This window comes from Sinocyclocheilus grahami, unplaced genomic scaffold, assembly GCF_001515645.1.
Source record: "Sinocyclocheilus grahami isolate Dianchi unplaced genomic scaffold, SAMN03320097.WGS_v1.1 scaffold100.1, whole genome shotgun sequence".
Lineage (NCBI taxonomy): Eukaryota > Metazoa > Chordata > Actinopteri > Cypriniformes > Cyprinidae > Sinocyclocheilus > Sinocyclocheilus grahami.
The window spans coordinates 101,012-125,017 of record NW_015505279.1 but is presented as its reverse complement, the minus strand read 5'-3'; the positions used below and the strand labels follow the sequence as shown (position 1 = coordinate 125,017).

The 24,006-nt window shown below is 36.9% G+C and overlaps 1 protein-coding gene across 2 annotated transcripts; it reads right to left on the bottom strand.

Moving 5' to 3' along the window:
* Positions 1–3,144: 3,144 nt before the first annotated feature.
* LOC107588227 (protein lunapark-A-like) lies at positions 3,145–15,717 on the bottom strand. Of its 2 annotated transcripts, none has more exons than XM_016276255.1 (13): positions 15,594–15,717; positions 12,903–13,000; positions 11,958–11,999; positions 10,778–10,965; positions 10,563–10,621; positions 9,434–9,474; positions 8,567–8,650; positions 8,433–8,484; positions 7,518–7,703; positions 6,099–6,204; positions 5,055–5,125; positions 4,674–4,829; positions 3,145–3,469 (listed from the first exon to the last, which is right to left on the bottom strand). In XM_016276255.1, exons 2-13 carry the CDS (start codon positions 12,927–12,929, stop codon positions 3,321–3,323), a joined length of 1,161 nt encoding a protein of 386 aa, XP_016131741.1. In that variant the 5' UTR covers positions 12,930–13,000; positions 15,594–15,717; the 3' UTR covers positions 3,145–3,320. The 2 variants fall into 2 exon arrangements, with proteins under 2 accessions (XP_016131741.1, XP_016131742.1); XM_016276256.1 differs by lacking the exon at positions 15,594–15,717 and adding an exon at positions 13,813–13,881.
* Positions 15,718–24,006: the final 8,289 nt, after the last annotated feature.

The following is a 24,006-nucleotide window of genomic DNA, read 5'->3' as shown; positions in this document are numbered from 1 at the left end:
GAGGTGCTTTTTTCACCCAAATTCAGAAGCATGGTTTGCAAATTTATTTGCATGGCATTTGTGAATATAGCCAAAGCTAAATGGTATGACACACAGTAGGATTTTTAGAAAGGAAAATTTAAAAGAGAGAGAGAGAGAGAGAGAGAGAGAGAGAGAGAGAGAGACAGAGAGAGAGAATTAGGGATTATCAAATTATGAATGATTTTACTGCCACTGCGTGTAATAATCATGTAATCCATAAAAAAGTAACTGTAATCTGATTGAGCATTTTTAAAATGTAATATTTAATTACAAGTAATTTTTTTTTTTTTTTTACAATTGATTACATAATCCAGATTACATGTAATCAATTACTACCCAGCACCTTAGGTAAATAACAAGAAGAATAACAAAGTGCAGTAAATAGCTAAACTATTTGTGCTACAAACCTTTACAATTACAATAACGATATAAGAAATACCAGTTTGCAATATATAAAGCTGCATTTTTTGCACAACCAAAAATAACTGGAAATGGATGAAATGGTTGCACCCGTTCTTACGTTTAAAAAATAAGGTGGATAAGGTGAATCTCTTTAAAACACAATGCATTTCCTTTCTTAATTTCACGCAACATCCATATGACTATGCTGTGTATTATACTTAACAGAACAGATGTATAAAGTAGGGAAGAGATGGCATGAAAAAAAATGACTTTGAAAGAGAGAGAGAGAGAGAGAGAGAGAGAGAGAGAGAGAGAGAATTAGGGAGAATCAAATTATGAATGATTTTACTGCCATTGCGTAATGATCATGTAATCCATAAAAAAGTAACTGTTATCTGATTATGAGCATTTTTTAAATGTAATATTTAATTACAAGTCTTTTTTTTTTACAACTGATTACATAATCCAGATTACATGTAATCAATTACTACCCAGCACCTTAGGTAAATAACAAGAAGAATAACAAAGTGCAGTAAATTGCAGAACTATTTGTGCTACAAACCTTTACAATTACAACAACGATGTAAGAAATACCAGTTTGCAATATATAAAGCTGCATTTTTTTGCACAACCAAAAATAACTGGAAATCGATGAAATGGTTGCACCCGTTCTTACGTTAAAAAAATAAGGTGGATAAGGTGAATCTCTTTAAAACACAATGCATTTCCTTTCTTAATTTCACGCAACATCCATATGACTATGCTGTGTATTATACTTAACAGAACAGATGTATAAAGTAGGGAAGAGATGGCATGAAAAAAAATGACTTTGAACTACTGGAAATGTGAATCTTTCTATGAGAGAAATTGAGGTGACTATCAAGATGGATTCATATCTAATCACTCCATCGACCTGAGAGAAATCCTCAATAAAAAAGAGATTGTGCCACAAACATGAAAAAGTGTCTTTGAGTGCCGAGCTCGCAAACTCTTTAAATGGATGGGAATTCAAAACACACAAAATGATTTTACTGACAGTGCGCTACCAAAGATGTCAAACAAAATAAATGTCATCTCTCGCAGCGTGATGTAGTGAGGAGTTTGAATTCGAAAATGAAACGCTCCACGTCTGGGGTGGGCTACTGAGCGCCCACTTCTCGAGTAATTCACCAACACTTGATCTACATCATATTTGCTGGGAAAGGTTCAAATGTCCTTTTGACGGGTTATTTTTTCTGGAGCGCCAGGGTGCTGTCAGAGGTCAGAGAGAGGCGCAGTGTATGGGAATCAGGTGCCACTGTCCCGCTGACAGTGATGCATTGCTGTGCTCAGGGGGTCACGTATCTGTAAACATGCATTATAAAATCCCAAAGACAAATGTGAGAGACTGACCTGAAAGCGGCAGCGGGAACATGCGTATGTCAAGGGGCAGAGATAGCGCTCTTGTTGCAAATGAAGAGGGTCAAGTAATCAAGCTCAGTTGGGCTTGTGTGTCACTCCCATTATCTAATACTGTCTGAAATGATCAATGAGCTAAAATAAAATGATCACAAGCTAAAATAGGCTCCCTAATGAAAATGGACTGTGTTTTAACACATTCTGCTCAATGTCTCTCCGTGTCAGAGCAGATGGACCACGCGCAGGGCGATGCCGCAGGCCGCTAACAGCCCTAACAGCCTATTTCAGCCGAGCACAGAGATGCTCTCTCACGCTCACTTGAGCAGGGTCACTTAACCATTCAAGTGGCATATCCACTGACCGGCAATCTCTCGACACAAATAACACTAGCTACGACCAATAACTACACATCTCTACCTGCAGAACCATGACACCTTCACTCTCAAGCCCAGAAAATAACAGATTTTAAAAAAGAAAAGAAACTGACATTTTTAAGCTCCGTTATATCAGTGCCAAAGAACACGTGATTTTATTTTACATGGGACTGGTCACTACGGAATAGATGGGTCCCAAAAGGGCTACTACAATGGCATCAATACCTGAAAGCTTGTGTGATGCTGCATTCAAAAATACATACATATATATATATATATAAATATCCTGATTTATCTGCCTTAAAGAACTCTGCATTTCGACAACGGGATACTGTTTTAAAAACTTTATTTCTCAAACCTTGTAGACAACATAAAACAGCACTGTATTTTCACACATAATTCTATGCTTGATAATCATTAGACAATATATCTGCTTTTCTTCAATATTGAAGCAGGTCAAACATAAATTAAGGCACATAAGGCTGAGAACACTGAAGGGCTGTTTTTATGCCGTAATAAATAACCAGACATTCCTATGGCAGTACCTGAACAGACATGTAAACATGGGAGCAATCTCTTGTGGCACAGCACCTAATGTATGCTACACTTCAATAACAGGCACTGAGAGGATATAAATATTATAAATATACTTTTGAACAGGACATTTTTGCATCATTGCATATTGTAAATAAAATTTTTTTTAAATGCATTGTCACAAAACAGTGCTTATATGGAGAATTAAATTAAACGTATGTCAATAGCTGCTTGTCTTGCCAAATACGAGAAAAACAGAGTTATGTGCTGAAACTTCTGCAAAGTTTAACTTCAGGTTCTATTGTAAACAAAGACACAATGTTTGAATATTAAACTCCGCAATGTAACTAATTATTGAATATTCACCGCTCTAATTGGTAGTTTTACAAAGAAAGAAAAAAAGCCCCCACAACAATCCCTTTGACCACTGAACTATTTCATAGACTTATTAATCTATGAAATAACACTGCAATTATACGGTGTAGATATTAAAAGGAAACGAATAAACTAAAGGTAAAGAATATGAAAATCAAACACACATACACACGCAAGATGAACAGACAGGTTTATATTGGCAAAGTCTCTCTCGCTCTATTCCACTTCCATGGCGGACACATCATGCTTGCCGTCTGATTTGTCAGGGAGGCCGGTCTGCTGATCTGCATCTCCTGGCTTCTTCTCTTCTGCTTGCTGCTCTCCAGGTTCTGCTTTCACATGCCCTGGACTGGCTGCTTTACCCTCTAATGAACAAACAAAACAAGTGCTTGTTAGCAAGATTTCTATTTCACTGCGAAAAGATATATAATTGGCATGTAATTGGAATTTGATGCAAAAAATACAACATTGCTAGATCTAAATTTGGTGCATCATTATTTATACCACCATTAATACCCTAAAAGTGCTCAAAGTTAAAACAAGGCATTATAGACATAACAGTATGACTTTCTGTAAAGCTGCTTTGTATCCGTGTGTACTGTGAAAAGTGCTACACAAATAAGTTTGATTTTCTTTCGTTTTAAAATGATCTACGTAAACCTAGCTTAACCTAACAGTCACAACTCAGCTTCATCCACATCCACCCAGACCATTTACTCAAACTAAACTGCAAAAGAGCCTTGATCAGAAATGGGTTATGACGACAACCATTAGCAAATAATGAGTCAGAGAGATCAGAGAGAAGGTGGTAAACAGTCATGTAAAATTAAATTACAATATTTTTTTGCATTTATTTGCTCAAAACAAGACCACAAATCAATGTAAAAAATAAATAAATAAATAACCCTTACTGACCTCAAACATTTGAATAATGTAGAATAAGGGACTATAGACAGTCAGCCAATTATTAAATCATATATAAAGGCCAGAGTTTCCAGAATGTACAGTGCAAAAATATAATGCTTAAAATACCATTCATAAAACAACAAAACTATTCATTAAAAACCAGCAACCAGACTAAAAGAGAAAAAAAAAAAATTCAAAAGAAAATTTTACATTTCTAAAAAAAAAAATGAATTCCAAAAATGAGGATGCGTAATTTAAACTGAGCACACACTCGATGTATCATCAGTCATCACTTGCTATTGGCTGAGTATATCATAACAGAAAAGAGCAAAACAGTGCGTGTGTGTGAGAGCGGCAGGTACAGACACAGGGTAAAGCCCTACTAACTAGGCAGCACAGTGGGGGGGAATATAAGACTCTAAAGCTTTTAATCACCTCACAGATCTGCTCTCAGCACATCAGCAAATGTCCTCTCAGAGGGCACGAGCAGCAGGGACACACACACACACACACACTCACAATAAACCTGCAGTAAACAAACCCACCCCTTCAAAAATCCTCCTTTAATACTGCACACAAGCCCTCACACTCCTCAGAATATCAGGAGCATCTAAACATCGTCTCCTCCTGCTGCTCAGGTGAACTCTGGTGGAGATCTGGTACCTGGGGCAGGTGGAGAGCTAGACAGGTCTGTCTCCATGGCAACAGCAGGGGGGTCTTGGCTCATCTTGGTTTCGGCAGTGAATTCTGGGAGACGCGGGGCCTTGGGACGTGTCTTCCGGGCTGGGTTCAGGAAATAACAGTAGGCACACCTGAACGCTAAAACACAAACAATAAAAAACAAACTCATCTCATCTGAATGATCCTCAGACATATGAATATGAAAATAAACATGTAGCACATTAATAATGATCTGTGAATGCATCAGAGAGACATTCACACTTGTTTACATTCAAAAAAAGTCCTCTTCGGATTTAAAGAGCTCAGTGACATACTGAACAGTTAAACGTCGCTTAAAGTGCTGAATTTCCCTCTCAATCTTACCAATATATTCAAACTCCTCCTTTAAAGCCATGCCATTATGAGACAAACACTGCTGGCATATCAGAGCGTATCTGCAATAAAAAGAGAGAAATTATTTAACCGGAAAAGCTTAAACCATTGTGTTGGTTAAGTGTAAGGATGAAAGAAACCACATGGCATTAAAACCATATTCACACTCTTAACAGATGTTACTAGTCTGATAAACCTAGCTTAGCCTTCAAAGCTTCATCCCCATCCACCCAGACCATTTACTCAAACTAAACTGCAGAACAGCTGGTCCAGAAACCAGGGTTATGACGACACCACAAGCACATGATGAGAGTCAGAGAGAGGGTGAGAAACAAGTTCAATTAAATTACTTAAGATTTGCAAGATTTGTAATGAGATTATAAATCTTGCATGAAAAATTTAGAACGTTTGGGGTAAGATTTTAAAAGTTTTAAAAATAATAAAAAAAAAAAGTCTTCTATACCAACGAAAGGCTGCATTTATTATATCAAATTCAGTAAAAACAGTAATACTGTGAAATGTTTAACATTTACACAACCACCTTCTATTATATTTTAAAATGTAATATATTTCTGTATTTCATGCCCGACAAAAGGAAAATGTGATCGCTTTGGCAAGTACCAGTGCATGTTTTCTCAAGTTAGGCAATGCAGTATATTATTCATGTGTGTAGCACAGAATGGGTAGGGAGAGATACACAACATTTCACATCACTGAGCAATAATATATGTCATTTATAATTCAACCCTGATTAAGAAAAACTGTGAAAATGTTTTACTTGCAAATGTATCTCATTACAGAAGCTGAAATGCATTCCAACATGTTCAGGTTTTCTTTTTGTTATTTAAAAAAAAAAATTTAGTTTTTAAATTTATTTAAAATGTAATTAAACTGATATTCATTCTCTGAGCTTGGCTGAACTGAAGTCGAACTTCTCTGTATTACATGGTGATCTTTCTTTGTCAGAAATCATATCACACCTTGATTTTGCTCAGTGTAAAGATATAAATCATGATTTCACAATAGACCATTCACCTGTTCTGAGGTCCATCACCCAATAGGCACTCAATGACCCTTTCCACGGTACCTCGCTCTCTGGGGAGGATAGGTCTGGCCAGCGGAGGACCTGGAGGGTGCATTCCTGCGAACACACACACACACACACGTCAGCACACTCACCAGACCTGTGATGGCATCTGTGGCTCAGTGCTGCATGGCCGATGATGAATGATAAGGGGGACAGCTTTTAATAACGACACTGATATGGACCTCCCTCCTCATGCCCGCTGTGATCCACACTCATAATTAATATAATTTAACATCAAGAGCGATCATAGCGAGAAGACTGGTCATTTCTGCCAGACTTGGCATAGTCAGGCATCCCTGCTGCTTACTCATTTACTGGCATATGGAGACGCCGCAGTGGACCAAGGTGCTTTTCACTTCCAATTTCTTCCTAAAGGTGTTTGCTTGAACAGAACCCAGAACTGTTTGCATAGAGCAGACCTTGCACGACTAACACAGCGGGGCCGGTGTCACCTGTCAGTCACTGCTAGCAGATGTTTGTAATCGACCAGGGATCAAAAAAAGAGTGCTCTCCATCCATAAGATACAGTTAAATCACAGACCTGCTCCTGTGTTATTTTAGCATTAGATATACACCGATATAGCATTTATTAATACTTTGAATTAGCATTTACTTTTAGCTTTAATTTTATATTTTAATTTTAGTAATTTTATGTGTATTTGTCATTTTAGTTTTTTATATTTCTATGTAGTTTTAATTTTATTTCAGCTTTGGTAATTTTAATTCTTTAACTTGCAGTTAGTTGGCATGCAAACATTTTGGTTTACCTTTTCATTTCACTTTATATCAGTTAGCAAAAATATTTGTATAAAACCAGACCAAAAGAGCTCTTATTTTAGTATTATTTATATATTAATATAGCATTTATAAATTTTTGGAATTAGCATTTTTACATTTTCAAACGTAATTTTAATTTTTGTAATTTTACTACTTAAATTCAATTAGTTGCCAAGGCAACATTTTTAATTTTAATAGTTTTAATTAACCATAACAATACTGGTTTTCTCAAGGTCTTCTTGACTGCTTATTTCTGATGCAATTCACAGACTCCACATTACTCTTCATTCACTCTTCAAATGAGGTAAAATGTAGAGCACATTTTCTCATAGTTTTGTTTGTTTATATAAAAACCTTGGTTTGGTAAATGGAGCAGATCACTTGGCTATTAAGAAAATCCAAATGCTGTGAATAGTTCATGTACTGCAGAAATCGAACATACAATGTATGATATTCAGGCGTTTCAAAAAAGGGGTAAGGTTCCTTTAACAACAAAGGAAATGAATACAGATCTGTTATGAAACACTACTAACAGCCCATCTATGACAAGCAAAGCCAATCAGATGTTTAGTGAGGGACATGAGACTCACCCATCGCTTGGAAAAGCGTGCCAGCCGGGGTCCCAGGCCTCCTGATCAGACCATGTGGGGTTGAGGTAGACAGACCTTTTTCAGGTGGCCCTCCTGGGGCAGACAGTGGAGTAGGGGGGACTGCAGGGGCAGGGACAAGAGGTGGAAGTCCAGCAGGACGAGGGGACACATGCCGCTGACGCAGCTCTGAGAAGAAAATTACATGATTCTGACAATGAAATATGAAACCTGATAAGCTGAAGTCTACATTTGGAGTCGCTAACATAATTCAGTCATAAATAAAGTGATCTAGAAACAGGAAAAATGACTCAAATCATTTTGTTTCTACCACCATTCCTAAATTATAACACAGAAACCTACCGGTTAAAACCCAACTCACATGTTGCTGGTTAAAACTACTTTCCCTGCCCATGTGGCTTTTCTTTCATCAGTAAGAAATGTATTAAACATTATTACAAGTAGTTATTACATTCTGATGAATGAAAATTCATCTTTTTTTTTCCCTTTTCACGGGAAGTCATGGCCTAATGGTTAGAGAGTCGGACTCATAACCCAAAGGTTGCGGGTTCGAGCCTCGTACCGGCAGGGATTGTAGGTGGGGGGAGTGAATGTACAGTGCTCTCTTCCACCTTCAATACCACGACTGAGGTGCCCTTGAGCAAGGCACCGAACCCCCAACTGCTCCCCGGGTGCCACAGCATAAATGGCTGCCCACTGCTCCGGGTGTGTGTTCACGGTGTGTGTGTGTGTGTTCACTGCTGTGTGTGTGCACTTTGGATGGGGTAAATGCAGAGCACTAATTCCAAGTATGGGTCACCATACTTGGCCACATGTCACATTCACTTTCATATATTAATAAGAATGACATGTACATGGTTCAGCAGCGAGTTCATGTTAATTTTATAGGGGGAATACCTTGGCCTGGCCTTGGAGTTGCAGGTGGGCCAATGGTTTGAGCCTCTAACTCCTTCAGAAAAAAGTAAACAAAAACATGAATATTTGCACATATGTAATAGATTAATTTGTAGATTTAATATTAAGGTACTTACAAGCTTTTTCTTAGAGTCTGGGACAAACCGTTCCAGAATCAGCTTGGCATTTCTGTAGGTTTCGGTTTCCATGACCTGTTCAAGCTGTTTGAGAAAACATTACAATCACGTAATCACAATTACATCAAACGGTGATGCCAACTGACTAACATTAAATACTGAAAACATGTATCGTAAGGAATTTCAAACACCTTTTCGATTTATAAAGAATGCATCTGTCCAAGTCAAATGAAGGAGCTAGACCTGCTGCTTATATTCGGGTTTAAAAACAGAAAGAAACTCAACCCGTTTTCTCACCGTCTTCTGTTTAGTTTTATTTTAAAACTTAATTTCAGGGAAAGAGCAAATAGTGCTAATTATTTAACTTTAATGAATAGAATAATTACAAGCCCTACTGCGATAATGGGGATGTGAAAATCCATCAGCTGTAATTATTGAAAGTTATTAGACATGACAGTGGATGACAAGCAATTTCTCAGATTTATTTCCTCCCATCACTAAACACTATTAATTTAAAGACAAGTCGTTACCCAAGCACTTTACCAAGTAAAGTCTCTTTGCCAATTACCCGCTGTCTCCATTGATTTCAGATTATTTATTAGGAGCAGAAATTATCTCTCTCTCTCTCACTGACAGTAGAGGGGCACAATATGATGAAAGGAAAACAGGACATTGTTGTGTGCTAACATTAGCATAGGGCTAACCAGCTCACAGGGGAAGAGGGAAGCACCCCGACTAGGTGAATTCGCTCATATTAAAAGATCCTACCATATATGAGAAATATCAGAAACAGATGCAAAGTAGGCCAAAATGAACTACACACCAGGAAGTGACATTCAAAGAAAGACACTGCTACTGATTACTCACTATTTTCTTTTTGTCTGCTTTCAGCTCTTCTAATTTTTCATCTAAGATGCAAAAAATAAAAAGAACAGAAAAATGAATGCGCAGATATGATCAACACTACTGGGTAGGGATGGGTATTTTTAAGGTTTTAATGGTATTACTACTCTTATCGATACTGCTTGTCGATTTGGTACTTTAACGGTATTCTTATCGGTACTTTTTGTTTTATATATGACAAATTAAGAGCGGAATTAACATTGCTTTATATTCTGAAATGTAAAATACATATTTAATGAAACTAATATAAAACGATGGCCCAAGTGCCAGTCTGTCACTTTAAGACAATATATAGACACACATCGGATTTTCTCCCAACTGTTCTCCTCCACTTAAGACATAAAATGTGTTTAAGAAAATACTCTCCAAGCCGGCCATTTTGACATATTTGTGTGTGTATTTGATCGTTTGGACATGCGCCCGAAGCTCAAAGTGTAATTTGTTTGTCCGTTTTGAAGCGCGCCCCGCGCACACATTTCAGCCTGAGGAACAGTGGCTCTTGTGCGGATTGTGCGTTCAACGTTTTATCATCAAACATGTCCCGCAATTTAGCAACAGTAAAGACGGCATTTTACAACAATCACCGACCAATTCTGACGTTAAGTTTGGGTTTTAGGGAGGAACGAATGTGCACCGCTGTGAAGGGAAAGAAGTTGCGCAATACGAAACGCAGCTAGTTTTTAATAGCTTTACTTCATGTCTTCTTTTGTATAATCCTTAGAAGCCAAAATCGAAATTAAAAAAATAAAATTAGCTTAATAAAACAGCCACAGACCTAAAGTGTAAGCAGATGTTTGAATGTTTAGTTCACTCTGGTGAGATAGAATTTGCAAGATAATGTACATATAGCAATAATAAATATATGTGTGTTTTATTCATTTCTCCAGTACTGATAGCAGAACCGTTAACGTCAGAGCTTATCGATACTCCAGTCTTTCATAATTTAGCCCCGGGACCGACTAAATACCGGGTTTCGGTACCCATCCCTACTACTGGGTCTACATAGTAGACTGACCTCAAAATGAGAACAAATATAAAATCAAGTTCAAATTAAGATTTCGCTGCTGTTTACGGTTCGCAAGGAAATTCTTACGGTTTGTCTCCATTCGTCTGTTGTATAAAACAATCAGCAGTTTCCTCAGCAGCCAAACTCTGCAGACAGGAAAAAAAAACTCATTTCTAAAGTCATCACCATGGTATTTTTGATATTCATACACATCAAATAACTAGAAAATGTACACTGAATCAAAACCAAATGCATACAACTATCCTTCTACTGGTCTGAATTCAACGACTGAAAGTACTTACAACAGAGGAAACATCAAGAATGGTGATGCCACAATTAATTTTCCCATCATCTGCTCCGGGATGTACCACGCGTAGACGACTGTACAGGCTATCAAGTACAGCAGGGCTGAGTACAACAGCAGTCTGTAAACCCATAACTTCAGCTGCTTCTGGTTCTTCTCTCTGTATTCCTCAAGGGCCTGGATATCCTGAGGGAGATCAATTAAAACACTCCATAAAACTCCATAAGGGCAGGGACTATTCATTTGGCAGATGCTTTTATCCAAAGCGACTTTTTTGTTTTGTTTAAAAAAACAAACAAACAAGTGATTCATCATAAGATGGCAATGAACATCAGAAGTGCCTGTTATACAAGTTTTCCGATATAGTTCAAAACAATAAAAGCTAGGAAAGGAAGATATTAAGAGAAACTAAGGGCATAAAAAAGTGAAAAATAGATTTTTCTATTTCTTTTTTTTTTTAGAATTAGTAAGTTGCATTCAAATAGCAGGATAAAAACTGCTCAGATATGGAGTATCATTCATATTTAATTACATTTTTATCAAAATTACAACAAGAAAAAGCACGTTATGTGTTTGTCTTTAAAATTTTACCTAGTATTGATTAGGAAAAGTATTGGAAAAGTTGTGTTTTCAAAACTTGAACCAAATCCCCATGACCTAAATACCTAAGGCAGAACTTGAGAGACTTGTTCTGATCAGAACCTGCAAAAATGTTATTTAACTGCGCACTGATCTAATCTGGTCATGATACGAATCAGGTCAAACGTGTTTAAATCACACGTCTTTGACTTCTAAACAGTAAACGTACAAACAAGTTATTTGTACAATACTCAGCCAAGCTCTAAGATATGGCAATTGAACAGACCTCTCTTAATGAGGTGTTACTACATTGCCCCCATCCTAAAATATCTAATGCCAGTTACACAGTGCCTGTACTGTAGCAGACTTGTGTGTCTGTCTGTAGCCTTGTGTTATTCTATGAGCCACAACTGAACCTAAAAATACAATTTAAAAAGTCACCTTCAAAAATAAATTTGTAAATATACCTGCACTGTAAGTAAGACCAGTTCAAGTATTTCCATGGACTAACTGCATAAGGACACCATCAATGTCAGGAAAGTATAATAGACTGAATGAGTGATGCCAGGAATGGTTGAAAGGCTTGTGCAGTTTTATACCTTATCAAGACCATCCAAGACCTCCACAGTGGTTGGCTTTGCCTGTGGATGGATACAGTACAGTTGGCAACAATAAAGCAAGCTCTCACCAAGAATAACGCAATCTTTGCACAGCTGAAATTGGTAGGAGGTACAAAAGGTACAAAAAATTGTGAAGTTTCTCTATTTAGATTTCTGTACACCTCAGCATGTTATATCAAATCACACTTTTAATAGCGAGACCTTTGAAAGAATAATTCACCCAAAAATTGAAATTTGCTGTAAATTTACTAACCATCATGCCATCCAAGATTAGCATTACATCACTTGCTCACCAATGGATCCTCTGCAGTGAATGGGTGCCGTCAGAATGAGAGTCCAAACAGCTGATAATAACTTCTTGTGAAGATCAAGCATCAAACACAGTCCAGAACAGTTATACAAATACGACAGTGTATTTTGATGCAAGACGTGATTCTGATGGACATTTTCACTGGAGGAAGCGTTATTATGGATTGTGGACTTCTATTTTGGCTACAAGCGACAGTTTAAAGTTAAAACACCTTAACATAATAGATTTGTTTCTTACAAACATGCAGTTTTTCCCTTCACAAGATTACGGTGATGTTTTTAATCAGCTGTTTGGACTCTCATTCTGACGGCACCCATTCACTGCAGAGCATCCATTAGTGAGCAAGTGATGCAATGCTACATTTCTACAAATCTGATGAAGAAACAAACTCATCTACATCTTGGACGGCCTGCGGGTGAGTACAATTTCAGCTAAGTTATAATTCTTGGGTGAACTGTTCCTTTAAAGCTTTGTAGCAGTCAAGAAAGACAACGCCACACCATATATCTGTGTGGCATTTCGATCAAACCACATTAAAATCAAATTGCAGACCTTAACATTAATATTGGATGCAGCCTAAGTGACTGATCTTTGAGTGACTGAAGCACATTTACCCTCCACCGAGACACCACAGCCCCCATCTTGTGAGGGCAGTCCTTCTCTCTAAGCCTGGGCTCTGTTACTCTTGTTACTCCACGCCGAAGCCAGACACCTGCTCACAATAAAGACAACTGTTTTTTTTCAGCAATAACATTTAAGTAACAAACAAGATCATGATAGTGATTTTTTCCACTTGAGATAACATGCATTATAAAACCTCAGCAGACTTTCATTTACAGTATTTGAATGCTTAAGTCACACTTGTAAGAAGTGTGTATATCTTCAAACAATCGCCACATGAGTTTTTCCTCAAAACTAAATGTATGTTTCTAATCCATTTAATTTTTAGTCAATGTATTTAGTCGCTTCTCAAGTTCACAGGTGTCCTAGCAGAGGAACCACAGGTGTAGACAATCACATTAACTAGCAGCATGTCTTAATTTGCAACAATGTATTTACTGCTTAGTCATTTCAAACCACACAAACTTCTTTTCAAGAAATGTTCTATGTAAAGAGTGTATCTGTCAGTGTTGGGGGTAACTCATTACAAGTAACGCGAGTTACGTAATCAGATTACTTTTTTCCAAGTAACTAGTAAAGTAACGCATTACTTTTTTAATTTACAAGAAAATATCTGAGCTACTTTTTCAAAAAAGTAATGCCAGTTACTTTGTTTTCCCATTTATTGACTGACAGCTCTCAGTCAATATGTCCCCATATTGGGAGAAATCGCAATCAAGCCCTGCTCATATTTAAAAAGTAACGCCAAAGTAACGCAAAAGTAATATAACGCATTACTTTACATGAAAAAGTAACGTAATTAGTTACTTTTTTAAGGGAGTAACGCAATATTGTAATGCATTACTTTTAAAAGTAACTTTCCCCAACACTGGTATCTGTGCCATCTTTCTTCACATCAAATACCTCTTCGTGTTCTGTTGCAGTGGCATTAAGAAAGTGTGGCTCATGCAGGCTTAGATGCATCAGATCAGTGATATCAAATATCACCACAGCTCACACAAAATCTGGAGGCTCTGTAAAGTAACAAGACACTCCCCTATTTTAAACCACAGAGTCCTCAAGAGCTCAGACAGAGGGCCCTTCAACCACACAGACTGCTCTGAGAGTGAATGAAACAGGGTGGACTGTGGTGGGAAAACTGCGAGGAGCAGCAATGAAAGTCCCTTCGTTTATAACTTCATTCAGCCTCACCCGTTCAACTTAAGAGTAAGACTAATGCGTTTTAAGAACAGAAAACAAAATCAAGCTCTTATATCTCAGGAAAATCAGGTTGACTGTGAAGCTTTAAAAACGACCCTTTAAAACCAGAGGTGGACAGTAACTAAATACATTTAGTTGAGTATTGTACTTAAGTACACTTTTTGAGTATCTGTACTTTACTTGAGTATTATTTTTTCTGGGAACTTATGACTTTAACTTCTCTACATTTGAAAGACAAATATTGTACTTTTCACTCCGCTACATTTCTATCAAGGTCCTCGAAGCAGAAAGTCGTTACTATGCAGCAGCTTTGAAAGTCAGTGGGTGATTTTTTTTCTTCTCTAAAACGTGACTCTCTTTTTTTTTCAGACAGTTTATCAGTAATCACTCTTGGGGCTACATGAAGTGATTTCCCAGCATTGAACACTGACCAGCTGCAAACGTGATATTTATTTACAACAATTCAATAATAAGAAGTTAATATTGTGGTATATATTAGAAACAATATTGTCTGATTTTGCTCAATTGTGTGCATGAAAATATTACCTATAAAGCCACAGAAGAACTGTCGTGCGACCCCTAACAAAACACAAGTACCACGAAAACATTTTTTGTTTTGATGTCAATTTTTTTTTTGCTTTTTTGTTAAAGCAGTGTTGCTGTTGTAAAGTTATACAGCTACAATTGTGTTGCTGGGTTTTAAAGCAGGTTTGGGTTTTTTCTCTTCCTTATCACTCTGTATTTACAGGATTTCACTGTCCACTCTGTTCAAATGTGGACGAATGGTTACACATAGATGTGTGCACACACTGTCAGAGCTGTGTGAGATCACTACCATCCTGCTTTTGTGGGGGGGTAGGGGTGTTAATTTTTCCCCCATAGGTTTTTAACATTCTAAAAGCTCTTTATTCCAAAGATACTACAAGCTAGTAGGTGTAATGTATTGTAAGTTGCTTCAGAAGTATTGCAAGTATTACGTACAACAATAAAACAGTGCATTGACATAAAAAAAGAAATTTACTTTTGGTACTTAAGTACTTTTAAAAGCAAGTACTTCTGTACTTCTACTTAAGCAACAATCTGTCTTTACAACTTTCACTTGTAATGGAGTAATATTTGACCAGCAGTATCTGTACTTTCACTCAAGTAATAGAGTTGTGCAAGTTACTTTGTCCGCCTGTGGTTAAAACAGATATACTTGTAACTCGTTAGGTGTTTACTATCTGTTTCTAGCTTCGATATGTTAGCTGAAACATTGCGCTTTAAATGTGTCATTAAAGAATAAACTCGACGACTGCTGATATTTCCCAAAACTACAATAGCAGGAATCCTTTAATTTGTATATGCAGATCTGTCAGCTGATACAGCGGCCATTATTAGACCAAATGCTGTGCTCTCTTTCATGCAGCGCGCTGTTACGCAGCTTTCTTGCGCATTATCACGCCGAACCCTGTCATAACGAAACATAATTTAGGATGCCTTACCCGTGAATATTTATTGCCTTATTCTTCCTCTACTTCAGCGGTCTACGTAACCAAGCTGCTCCCACAAGCCCGCGCGGCACGGAGTCGCCTCCTTCCGGCACCGCTCTGTCACGTGATCAAGCACTCTCTCTCTCTCTCTCTCTCTCTCTCTCTCAAAGCGCGGGAAAATAGAACGAACTTCGCGCCGTTCTAGAGTTCACCTCAGCACGGAAACAAATGGCTTATTGCAAAAATACATATAATACTATAATAGATAATACAAATTATGTTTGCGGATGTGACGATCTTGCTGTTACTGTATTTGTAAACAAAAGTCGTGTAAAAATGAATTAAAAGCTTTATACAACTTTTAGGCTATTTAAAATAATGAAATTGAAGTAAAAGTATAATCAATTAAAAGTATTAATGAGTGAATGAATGTCCAATCAGTAACACTTTTATGCTATTGACTGAAGTGGAAATGCATATACACAATGCTAATATTTCAGCAGAAGTAATGTATAGGCTACTTGAGAAGTCAACATATATGCAAATTACTGCCATACATTACATCGGTTTATTCAGATTAAGATCATTGGAAAGTACAGTTTACATATCAATGTATTATTCTGATTATTGTTTAAAGGCATATTACAGTCCTGGCAAAGAGGAAAAACCCCTGTTTATGTGTTCACATACAACAAAAACGGTCACTGGATAACTGTTCAGTAAGTCACTACTTTATTATGACTTATGGCTTATGAAAGTTTTTAATAGCAGGCCTACTTTCTGAAGAAAAAAGTAGAACTTGAAAGATCTGTTGGTGTAACCTAATGCTTTTTGGTTATTTCAGTGATGGTAATATTTTTAACTGAAAAGTCAATGAAGCACATTTTTAGGTTATTATTCTTCTCAGTTGCCCAGAGTTGACAAAAATAGGAACATACAACAGGAATGTATGATTTGCCATGATTAAAGAGAGGTAGAATGTGTATACTGTGTGTGTGGTTTAGAAAACATTACATTATCTGGCATTGTCTGTATTTAGTCATTTTTACAGTATCCCAGTATTTGTAATTAATTCAGCTAAATTAATGTCTTAAATTAATCTGGCATGAAATATCTCAAAAGCTACATAATCCTTTTCAGTACTCTGAAAAGTAGTGATCTGAAATTTTGTTTCAAAATAAAAAAAGGTGCATATTAGCATTATTTGGACATTATATTGCTATATGAGACCACTGCAAGACTGTTAAAAAGCACAGCAAATATTTTGTGAGAAAACTGCCAATGCTTCTTATGGTTGGTGCTCTATATTTCCAGTCTGATAGCTCTGAAATGGAGAGAGGATGGGGCATTCAGCATGAAATCTACATCTAGCATAAGTGCTAGAACGACCATACTGCCTCAGCTGGAATAATGAAGATCAGCACCACGGACAGCAACTACACTTATAAACGTATAACTCTCACAACACAGTGTGAGTAGATTGAATTCAGTGCACTGTGTACTTCATCATAAAGTAACAAATTTAGCTTGTATATGGCCGTAAAGCAATAATGCATCTTCCATAAGAACCAGTTGTACAATATGTTTCTATGTCACTGGACCAGAAGTACATATGTTCTCAGTGTTGGTGGTGACCACTCTGGACTAAGATCTAAAAACAAGACCTTGATTATTATGACATAGAGCAGATATTTTAAGATACTTAAAAAAAAAAAAGATAAAAGACAAAAGAAAGTCAATTGAAATCAAAAACTGTTTGGTTGCCAAAATTCTTCAAAATACCTTCTTTTGTGTTTTGCAGAAGAAAGAAAGTCATACATGTTTGGGACGACATGAGGATGCGTAAATGACAGAATTTGAACTATCCCTATAAGATATACTGGCATTGTGGAGTCAAAAATGATATTTTATTGGCTTGTGTATTTGTACATGCATAGGTTGTGGGGTTGTTGTGTTGCTCGCCACTTGTCCCCACATAACATACAATCTATAAAATACACATTAAAGGCAGACTGAGAGCATGCATTATCTTTTTATTATGACACTTTTCTTATGTCCATTTGTTTCTAAAAGCATTGCTGAATGGTATTTAATACTAAATAATGTAATTGTAAATGAGCTGCAGCATCTTCATTAAGAGATCCTCTTCATTCAATATCATTAAATAGTTTAGCAAATTAAACACCCTGATAGCAGATTAAACACAAACACACTCACACACAGTTTGTCCTTCTTTGAAAGATGCACACTGCAAGTGAAGGCAATTTTCAAGGATAATTGCGAACATGTTTTAATACATATGCATGAAAAACATGTTCTTTTTTTGAGGGAGAGTCGCTCCGACTTAACGTGCTTATGCAATTGATTGAGGGGATGACCTGCTATTCCAAATGTTATTTGAGAACTATCAAAATGTGCAGACTTGCAAATTGCCCATGCTTGTATCTGAATTACTACCCCATTCATCATCATTATGGGTTGATAAGTTAATTTAACCATTTCATTCTGTCTTAATGAGCTATAGTTAAATTAATGTCACATAATATATGAAAGCAACATTTGAACAGAAGCGTTCATTTGAGACAAACAAGGGTCGTTTCATTTAATGCATAAATCTCCTCATCACAGCCGGTGCTTCTGTTACCACTAACCTTTTCCCTTCTGTTCCCTCGGTATTCTTTAATGCTGTCAACAAAAAACAAAGCAAATAATAAAGCTTTGTTGAAGACTAGCCTAGCTGTTTAAAAGACGGCCATTGACTCAATGTACGCCATTGTTTGGTGTATTTTCCGGTTTCAATCACGTTCACCATTTTTTTTACGCAGTCCATTTACCCAAAACCAAATTATGGCAGCATATATGGCGATCTATAACGCAGTATCATCCAGATCTAATTTATAGGGCGGTGTAGTCGTTAACACGTCGAACTGTGAGGGGTTTAGTCCCGTCTATGCAACATCTGCATGGGACCGGGATCACCCTGCTTAGACTTCCCCGAGAAAATGAAATCTGTAGACACTTACCAAAGTCTTCTGATTAAAAACTAAAACCTGTCTTTATAGCATCATTCTTGCGTGGACCTGTTAATATAGCTATGGTATCATTTCACTGAAATTTGAGTGCAGGTGTTCCGTTGAGTGCACCGTTGTGTTTGTGAAGTTCCACCTTAAAACAACAGTCTTTTGCCCCCACGTGCTCCCTGTAGTTCGGATTTTGTCCTCCCCGCAGCAGCTGTCACCTCGCATTACTCGCAGTCAGCTAAATGAAACATTATTCTAAACATATGCATCGTAATCAGTTCGGTCACACTTACAAGAGCACGCGTTAATAAGGCAATCAATCACAGTGGAACAAGCGAGTTGTTCTGCAACAGCTCATAAACAGTGTGTAATGAAGAATTGGAGGTTAGCATGACACGCGCTGATCAGATAATCAATGTCAAAGATGCGATGAATGTCAGTAAATGTAGTTTTTATGTCGTTTCTATAAAATCTCCAATTTACAACAAGCAGTTCAATTACCCAGAAAATACAGTCAATTAAATGGGCGTGATTGGACAGTAGCGGGAGGATCATCGATCTTTGCATTTTTATCTTGGTGGTGGACATTTAATTTGGTTTTTCTATTAGCACCGAAATAAAGAAAAAAATAAAATATATTAAACAACCTGCAGATTTATTTTCTTGTCAAAAGCAATTCGGCTAAGGTGACAGACAGTTTGCTGCATTTTATGATGAATTCTTTTTTCAGTCTTTGCACATTGGATACAAAACTGATGGCGTTATTGTGGCCAGTGTTTTTCTGCCCTCTGTCTTCTCCAGTTTGCCTCTCCATCTATCTCAATGCCTTTGTTGTATGGGTTGTAACCCTCGCCTTGGTAAAGAGCATAACGAAACATGGCGATACATCACACTCTTGCTGCGCCTCTAATCCCATTTCTTTAATGGGGACGTTCAAAAAGAAAGCAACTTATCTCAAAGCCCCCCGGGAATATTCCGGTGTATATTTAACCAGGCTGCAATTAACGACAGTATCAGCTTGTATCATTTAGAGGTAATGTAAAAATAATGGTAAATTATAGGGCCGGAATGACCCGTGATCGCAGACTCCATATTCCCTGTAGTTTTAGTGTCGTTTTAATTAATGCCAGACTCACTTTCTCACCAAGGAGAAAAAAATGTTAACAGAGCAGGAACGCTTCACACACTATTGCCTTTTTTTCATTGAAATATTGATCTTTAAAAAGAAGATGAAAAGACCTCCGTTGATTTAAAATCACATTTTAAAAATGTAGGCTACTTACAATACATTTAATTTAGCCTACACTCTTAAAAATAAAGGTGCTTCAAAACGTACTTCAAGCGATGCCACAGAAGAACCATTTTTGGTTCCGCAAAGAACCATTCAGTCAAAGGTTCTTTAAAGAACCTTTGACTGAATGGTTCTTTGCGGAACCAAAAATGGTTCTTCTGTGGCATCGCTTGAAGTACGTTTTGAAGCACCTTTATTTTTAAGAGTGTACGTGTGTTTATTATTGTTTAGAATTAGACTGAACCAAAAAAAAAACTAATTCAGAAATTTAAGTAATAAAAAGATGGTAAAACAGTGGACAAAAACGTTATAGGCCACATATTATATTTGATTTGTACTTGCTTTCAGTTAATAGTTATTAGTTATTTGCAACGTGCACAATGATAACGATATTAAAAATTGCTTTTTAAATATTTATTTTCCAAGAACAACACCATCAATAAATAACATAATATACATTTTTATATTGCACATTTTTCTCAAGTGAAAATATGAAAATTCATACAGTCGGCAATATGTAAAATACAGAGACGTAATGTACAGAGTTGTGTTTCACGGCAACCCTTGGGAGAGGAGCAAAACACTGGGATTTTAGTATTGTCATTTATTGAACAGACGGCAGCCAGCCCCGCGCAACAACTCAGAAACATCTTCTTTCATTTGAAACGGTAACAGCAAATGCAATACGCTTTATATACAATGAGTGATCATTTTGGCTTGCTACATGATTTGAGGCCTGATATTCCTTCGCTTTTAAATTGTTCTGGTCTGGTGAACTAATGTCAGATTAATTGAGTACCTAAAACATTTGTGTAATCCTAACATTAAATAAACATCATCCCGTTGCGAATATAGTTGTTCGCAACAAAATAACGACATGGACGTTACATTTAGGGACATTTTTTTTAAACGCCGCGGTTTTCTTAAATTTGCTGGAGATATAAAGCCTATGACTTCAGACGTTTGCAAAAGCTCATCTATATTATAAGATATTTTTGAATTATTCTTTGGTGGAACTGTTTACTATTTTCGTCTTCTAACACCTTTCTTGATTTATGTATCTTAGCCTACAGCTGAAATCACGAAATGCGTTATTTTCGTCAAGCGTGCATGCTTTCAATTCTGTTGCAACAGTTTTCAAGCCAAGTCCATTTTATTTATTTATCCACTTTTCACAATATACATCGTTTCAAAGTAACCTTTCAGGTAAAAACTAGAGTAGCCTACTAATGTCTCAAAAAGTCCCCAGCAGTTTAATTACAATTATTTCTCCTCTGTCTTGAGAAAATAGCTTTGATGCTATAGGTAGTCACATATGCAAGTCATATTAGGTCAAATCAGATGATGTAATGCATTCATAGTATATGTGTAAAACTTAAAAGTTACTTATCGAAATTGTAAAATGATGAGTAAGTTCCAACACAATGCCTCTGCTCTCGGGGTCCATATTGAAATGATAATGAATCTGTTTACCATTTTACAGTAGGCTATACGCTTATGAAATTACAAATCTGTCCTCCACACCTGACTCTGTAAATAGTGGACTTTGCTTTGTAGAATACATAACACCACTGTCATTGTGGAATAGAAAATGCCTCCCCTGACGCTGCTGCAACAAATTTGGAAGCACAGAATCCTCTATAATAGGCCATTTTAAGCCTAAGTAGATCGTAGAAACTTGAAAATCGTTGTAGATGAGTGCTCATGGAATGATCCTAGAGTGCGCTTGTAAGGACACAGACAGACACGTGCAGCCACCTGCGGGACAACTGCAAAATTACACCTAAATGTAATACAGTTATCATTGTAATATGTGAATACATTTATAAATACTATATTTACTTTTATTTTATTAATGTTTTATCAGTGCATAAATAAATACTTATTAATTTATTGTTCTATAGTTTTAAGTACACTGATTAATAATATTCACGTGTATAGATTTGTGTTGACATAGTCTGGCACTAACAATTTTATAGAATATAATTCAGAGGGAATTTACAGGCTGATAGAAATAGGGGGAAACATATCAATGACTAGCTGCTACACAAGAAAACTGCACATGTATTAAACATATCTTGGCTTGCCAAAACGTCTTCCCGAGACGTCTTCCTCCTGATCAACAGCACTTCCTTCCTCTGAGACCCATGCTCAAGCCATGGATGCCAGAGACCCACGGATGATGCCATTTCTTTTGAGGCGTAAAGGGCAGATCACCGCTTAAACGTCAGCTTTCACTTCTTTAATGCGAACTCCGCAGCTATAATTATGAATCTTTTTAGGCCTACTTAGTATGCTTTTCATTGTCAGATCACAAACTCCACGTCTTCACTGATTCTGGAAGCGTGTGCCTCCATGCACAGATGAATCACAGAAAATTAAACATGGGAAACTGCAATTAGGCCTAGATGAACAAACCACAAAATAATAACACAAATATATTTATATAGCTAGTGAATTAGATTGATTATTATTAGATATCAAATAAAAGACTCTCCCTATAAACAAATAAAACACATATTTAAACCGTTACGCGAACGCTATAGGCGGAGTGATTGACATTTCAGCACTTCAGAATGCAACTCTTAAGTACTACTTGAAGCTGGCTTGCAAAAACGCCCATAAAAACAAAAACAACAACAACAACAATAATAAAATAAATAAATAAAATTACGAACAATCCTAAGCTCCTTTCCTAAAAGCATCGTTAGCAGACTATGGTCGCAAGTTCTGTCGTTGGAAATAAATAAATAAACTATTAAGATTTGTCTAAATTCAGAGGCTGCATCCTTTGAAGGCTGCATTCGAAGACCGAGTGCGTCACAGTGGCGCTAATTCTGTCCCAAAAGTGCAGCCTCAAAATGCGTCCATCTTTTCCTGAGCTGCGCTCCTTCGATCAGGGGTGATCACCGCGAAATGCATGCCGGTGCGACTTGCTCTGATGTCATGCTAATGTATGCCAAAAATCCCTAGCGACAGTAGGCTTGTTTGAGATGCGCCTGGCCTGAAATGTAGGCGAGTGAAATAAGCGCAGTCAAGACTACGGTGACCGAGAAGTGCAAAATAAATCACAATTCTGAAAACAAAATAACAAATTACAAACGCAAATGCAAGTCTAAAAAACAAAATAACAATTCAGAAAGCACAACAACAATTCAGAAAACATTATAACAAGTCAGAAAACACAATGACAAATTTGAAAACAAAATAACAAGTCAGAAAACACAACGACAAATCCGAAAACAAATTAACAAGTCAGAAAACACAACGACAAATCAGACAAACCGGAAATGGTATGTATAGTTTGAGGCAGCGCCATTGGTTTGGGATTACTCACCGCTGACTGGACGAGACATCTGTCAATCAACATATACAGGGAAGAACCAGCCGAAGAACAGCAGAGTCGTGGTAGAAAGTTCGTTGATGGTATTAAAGTAACTCAGTTTAAATGTATTGTATGAATTGCCCTTACTATGGAATAAAAAACACGGGGTGTCTATTTACATTTAGTTAAGAGTGGCTGTAAAACATCAGCACCAGTGGCGCAGATGGATAAGTGCGTGTCGTTGGCTTTTTGACGGGATCGACCCGGGTTCGGTCCGCCTTTTGCTAAACTTTTTTTTCTCCCTTTCAAATCTCTTATCACATCGTAACGGCATTTATTTTCAATACAAATTAAGGAAATAATCAAAAAGTTGAAAATAAAGTATCGGGTAGGGTTAGGGTAGGTGTAGGGAGGGCTTTATTGTACCAATAAGGTGGCATCCATTTAATAATTAAAATTAAAATGATAATTTACACTCAATACGTTATTATTGCATACTGTTTTATAATGTACTACAATACTGAAGTGCAGATAATTGCCACTATTTGTAACAAGTAGTATACTTGATAGTAGAAATCCTGCTATTTTAACAGTGTAAATAGGTATTTGCACTTAGTGTAAATGGCATATTGCTAAGAAATACTGCTATTTTCACTTAGTGTAAAGAGAATCCATTGCTAATACGAGATTTGAAAAGGGAGGAAAAAAAAGTTTGGCAAAAGACGGGATAGAACCTGGGTCGATCGCGTCAAAAAGCCAACGACACGTGCGTCGTCCATCTGCGCCTCT

What these genes read in the sequence shown, in the direction of transcription:
- LOC107588227 (XM_016276255.1), bottom strand. Translation starts at nt 12,929, where the DNA reads ATGGGGGCTGTGGTGTCTCGGTGGAGG. An exon ending in CAGACTCTAAGAAAAAGCTT is followed by an intron (nt 8,485 to 8,566) that starts GTAAGTACCTTA and finishes TTTTTTCTGAAG; the next exon opens with GAGTTAGAGGCTCAAACCAT. An exon ending in AACTCCAAGGCCAGGCCAAG is followed by an intron (nt 7,704 to 8,432) that starts GTATTCCCCCTA and finishes TTTTCTTCTCAG; the next exon opens with AGCTGCGTCAGCGGCATGTG.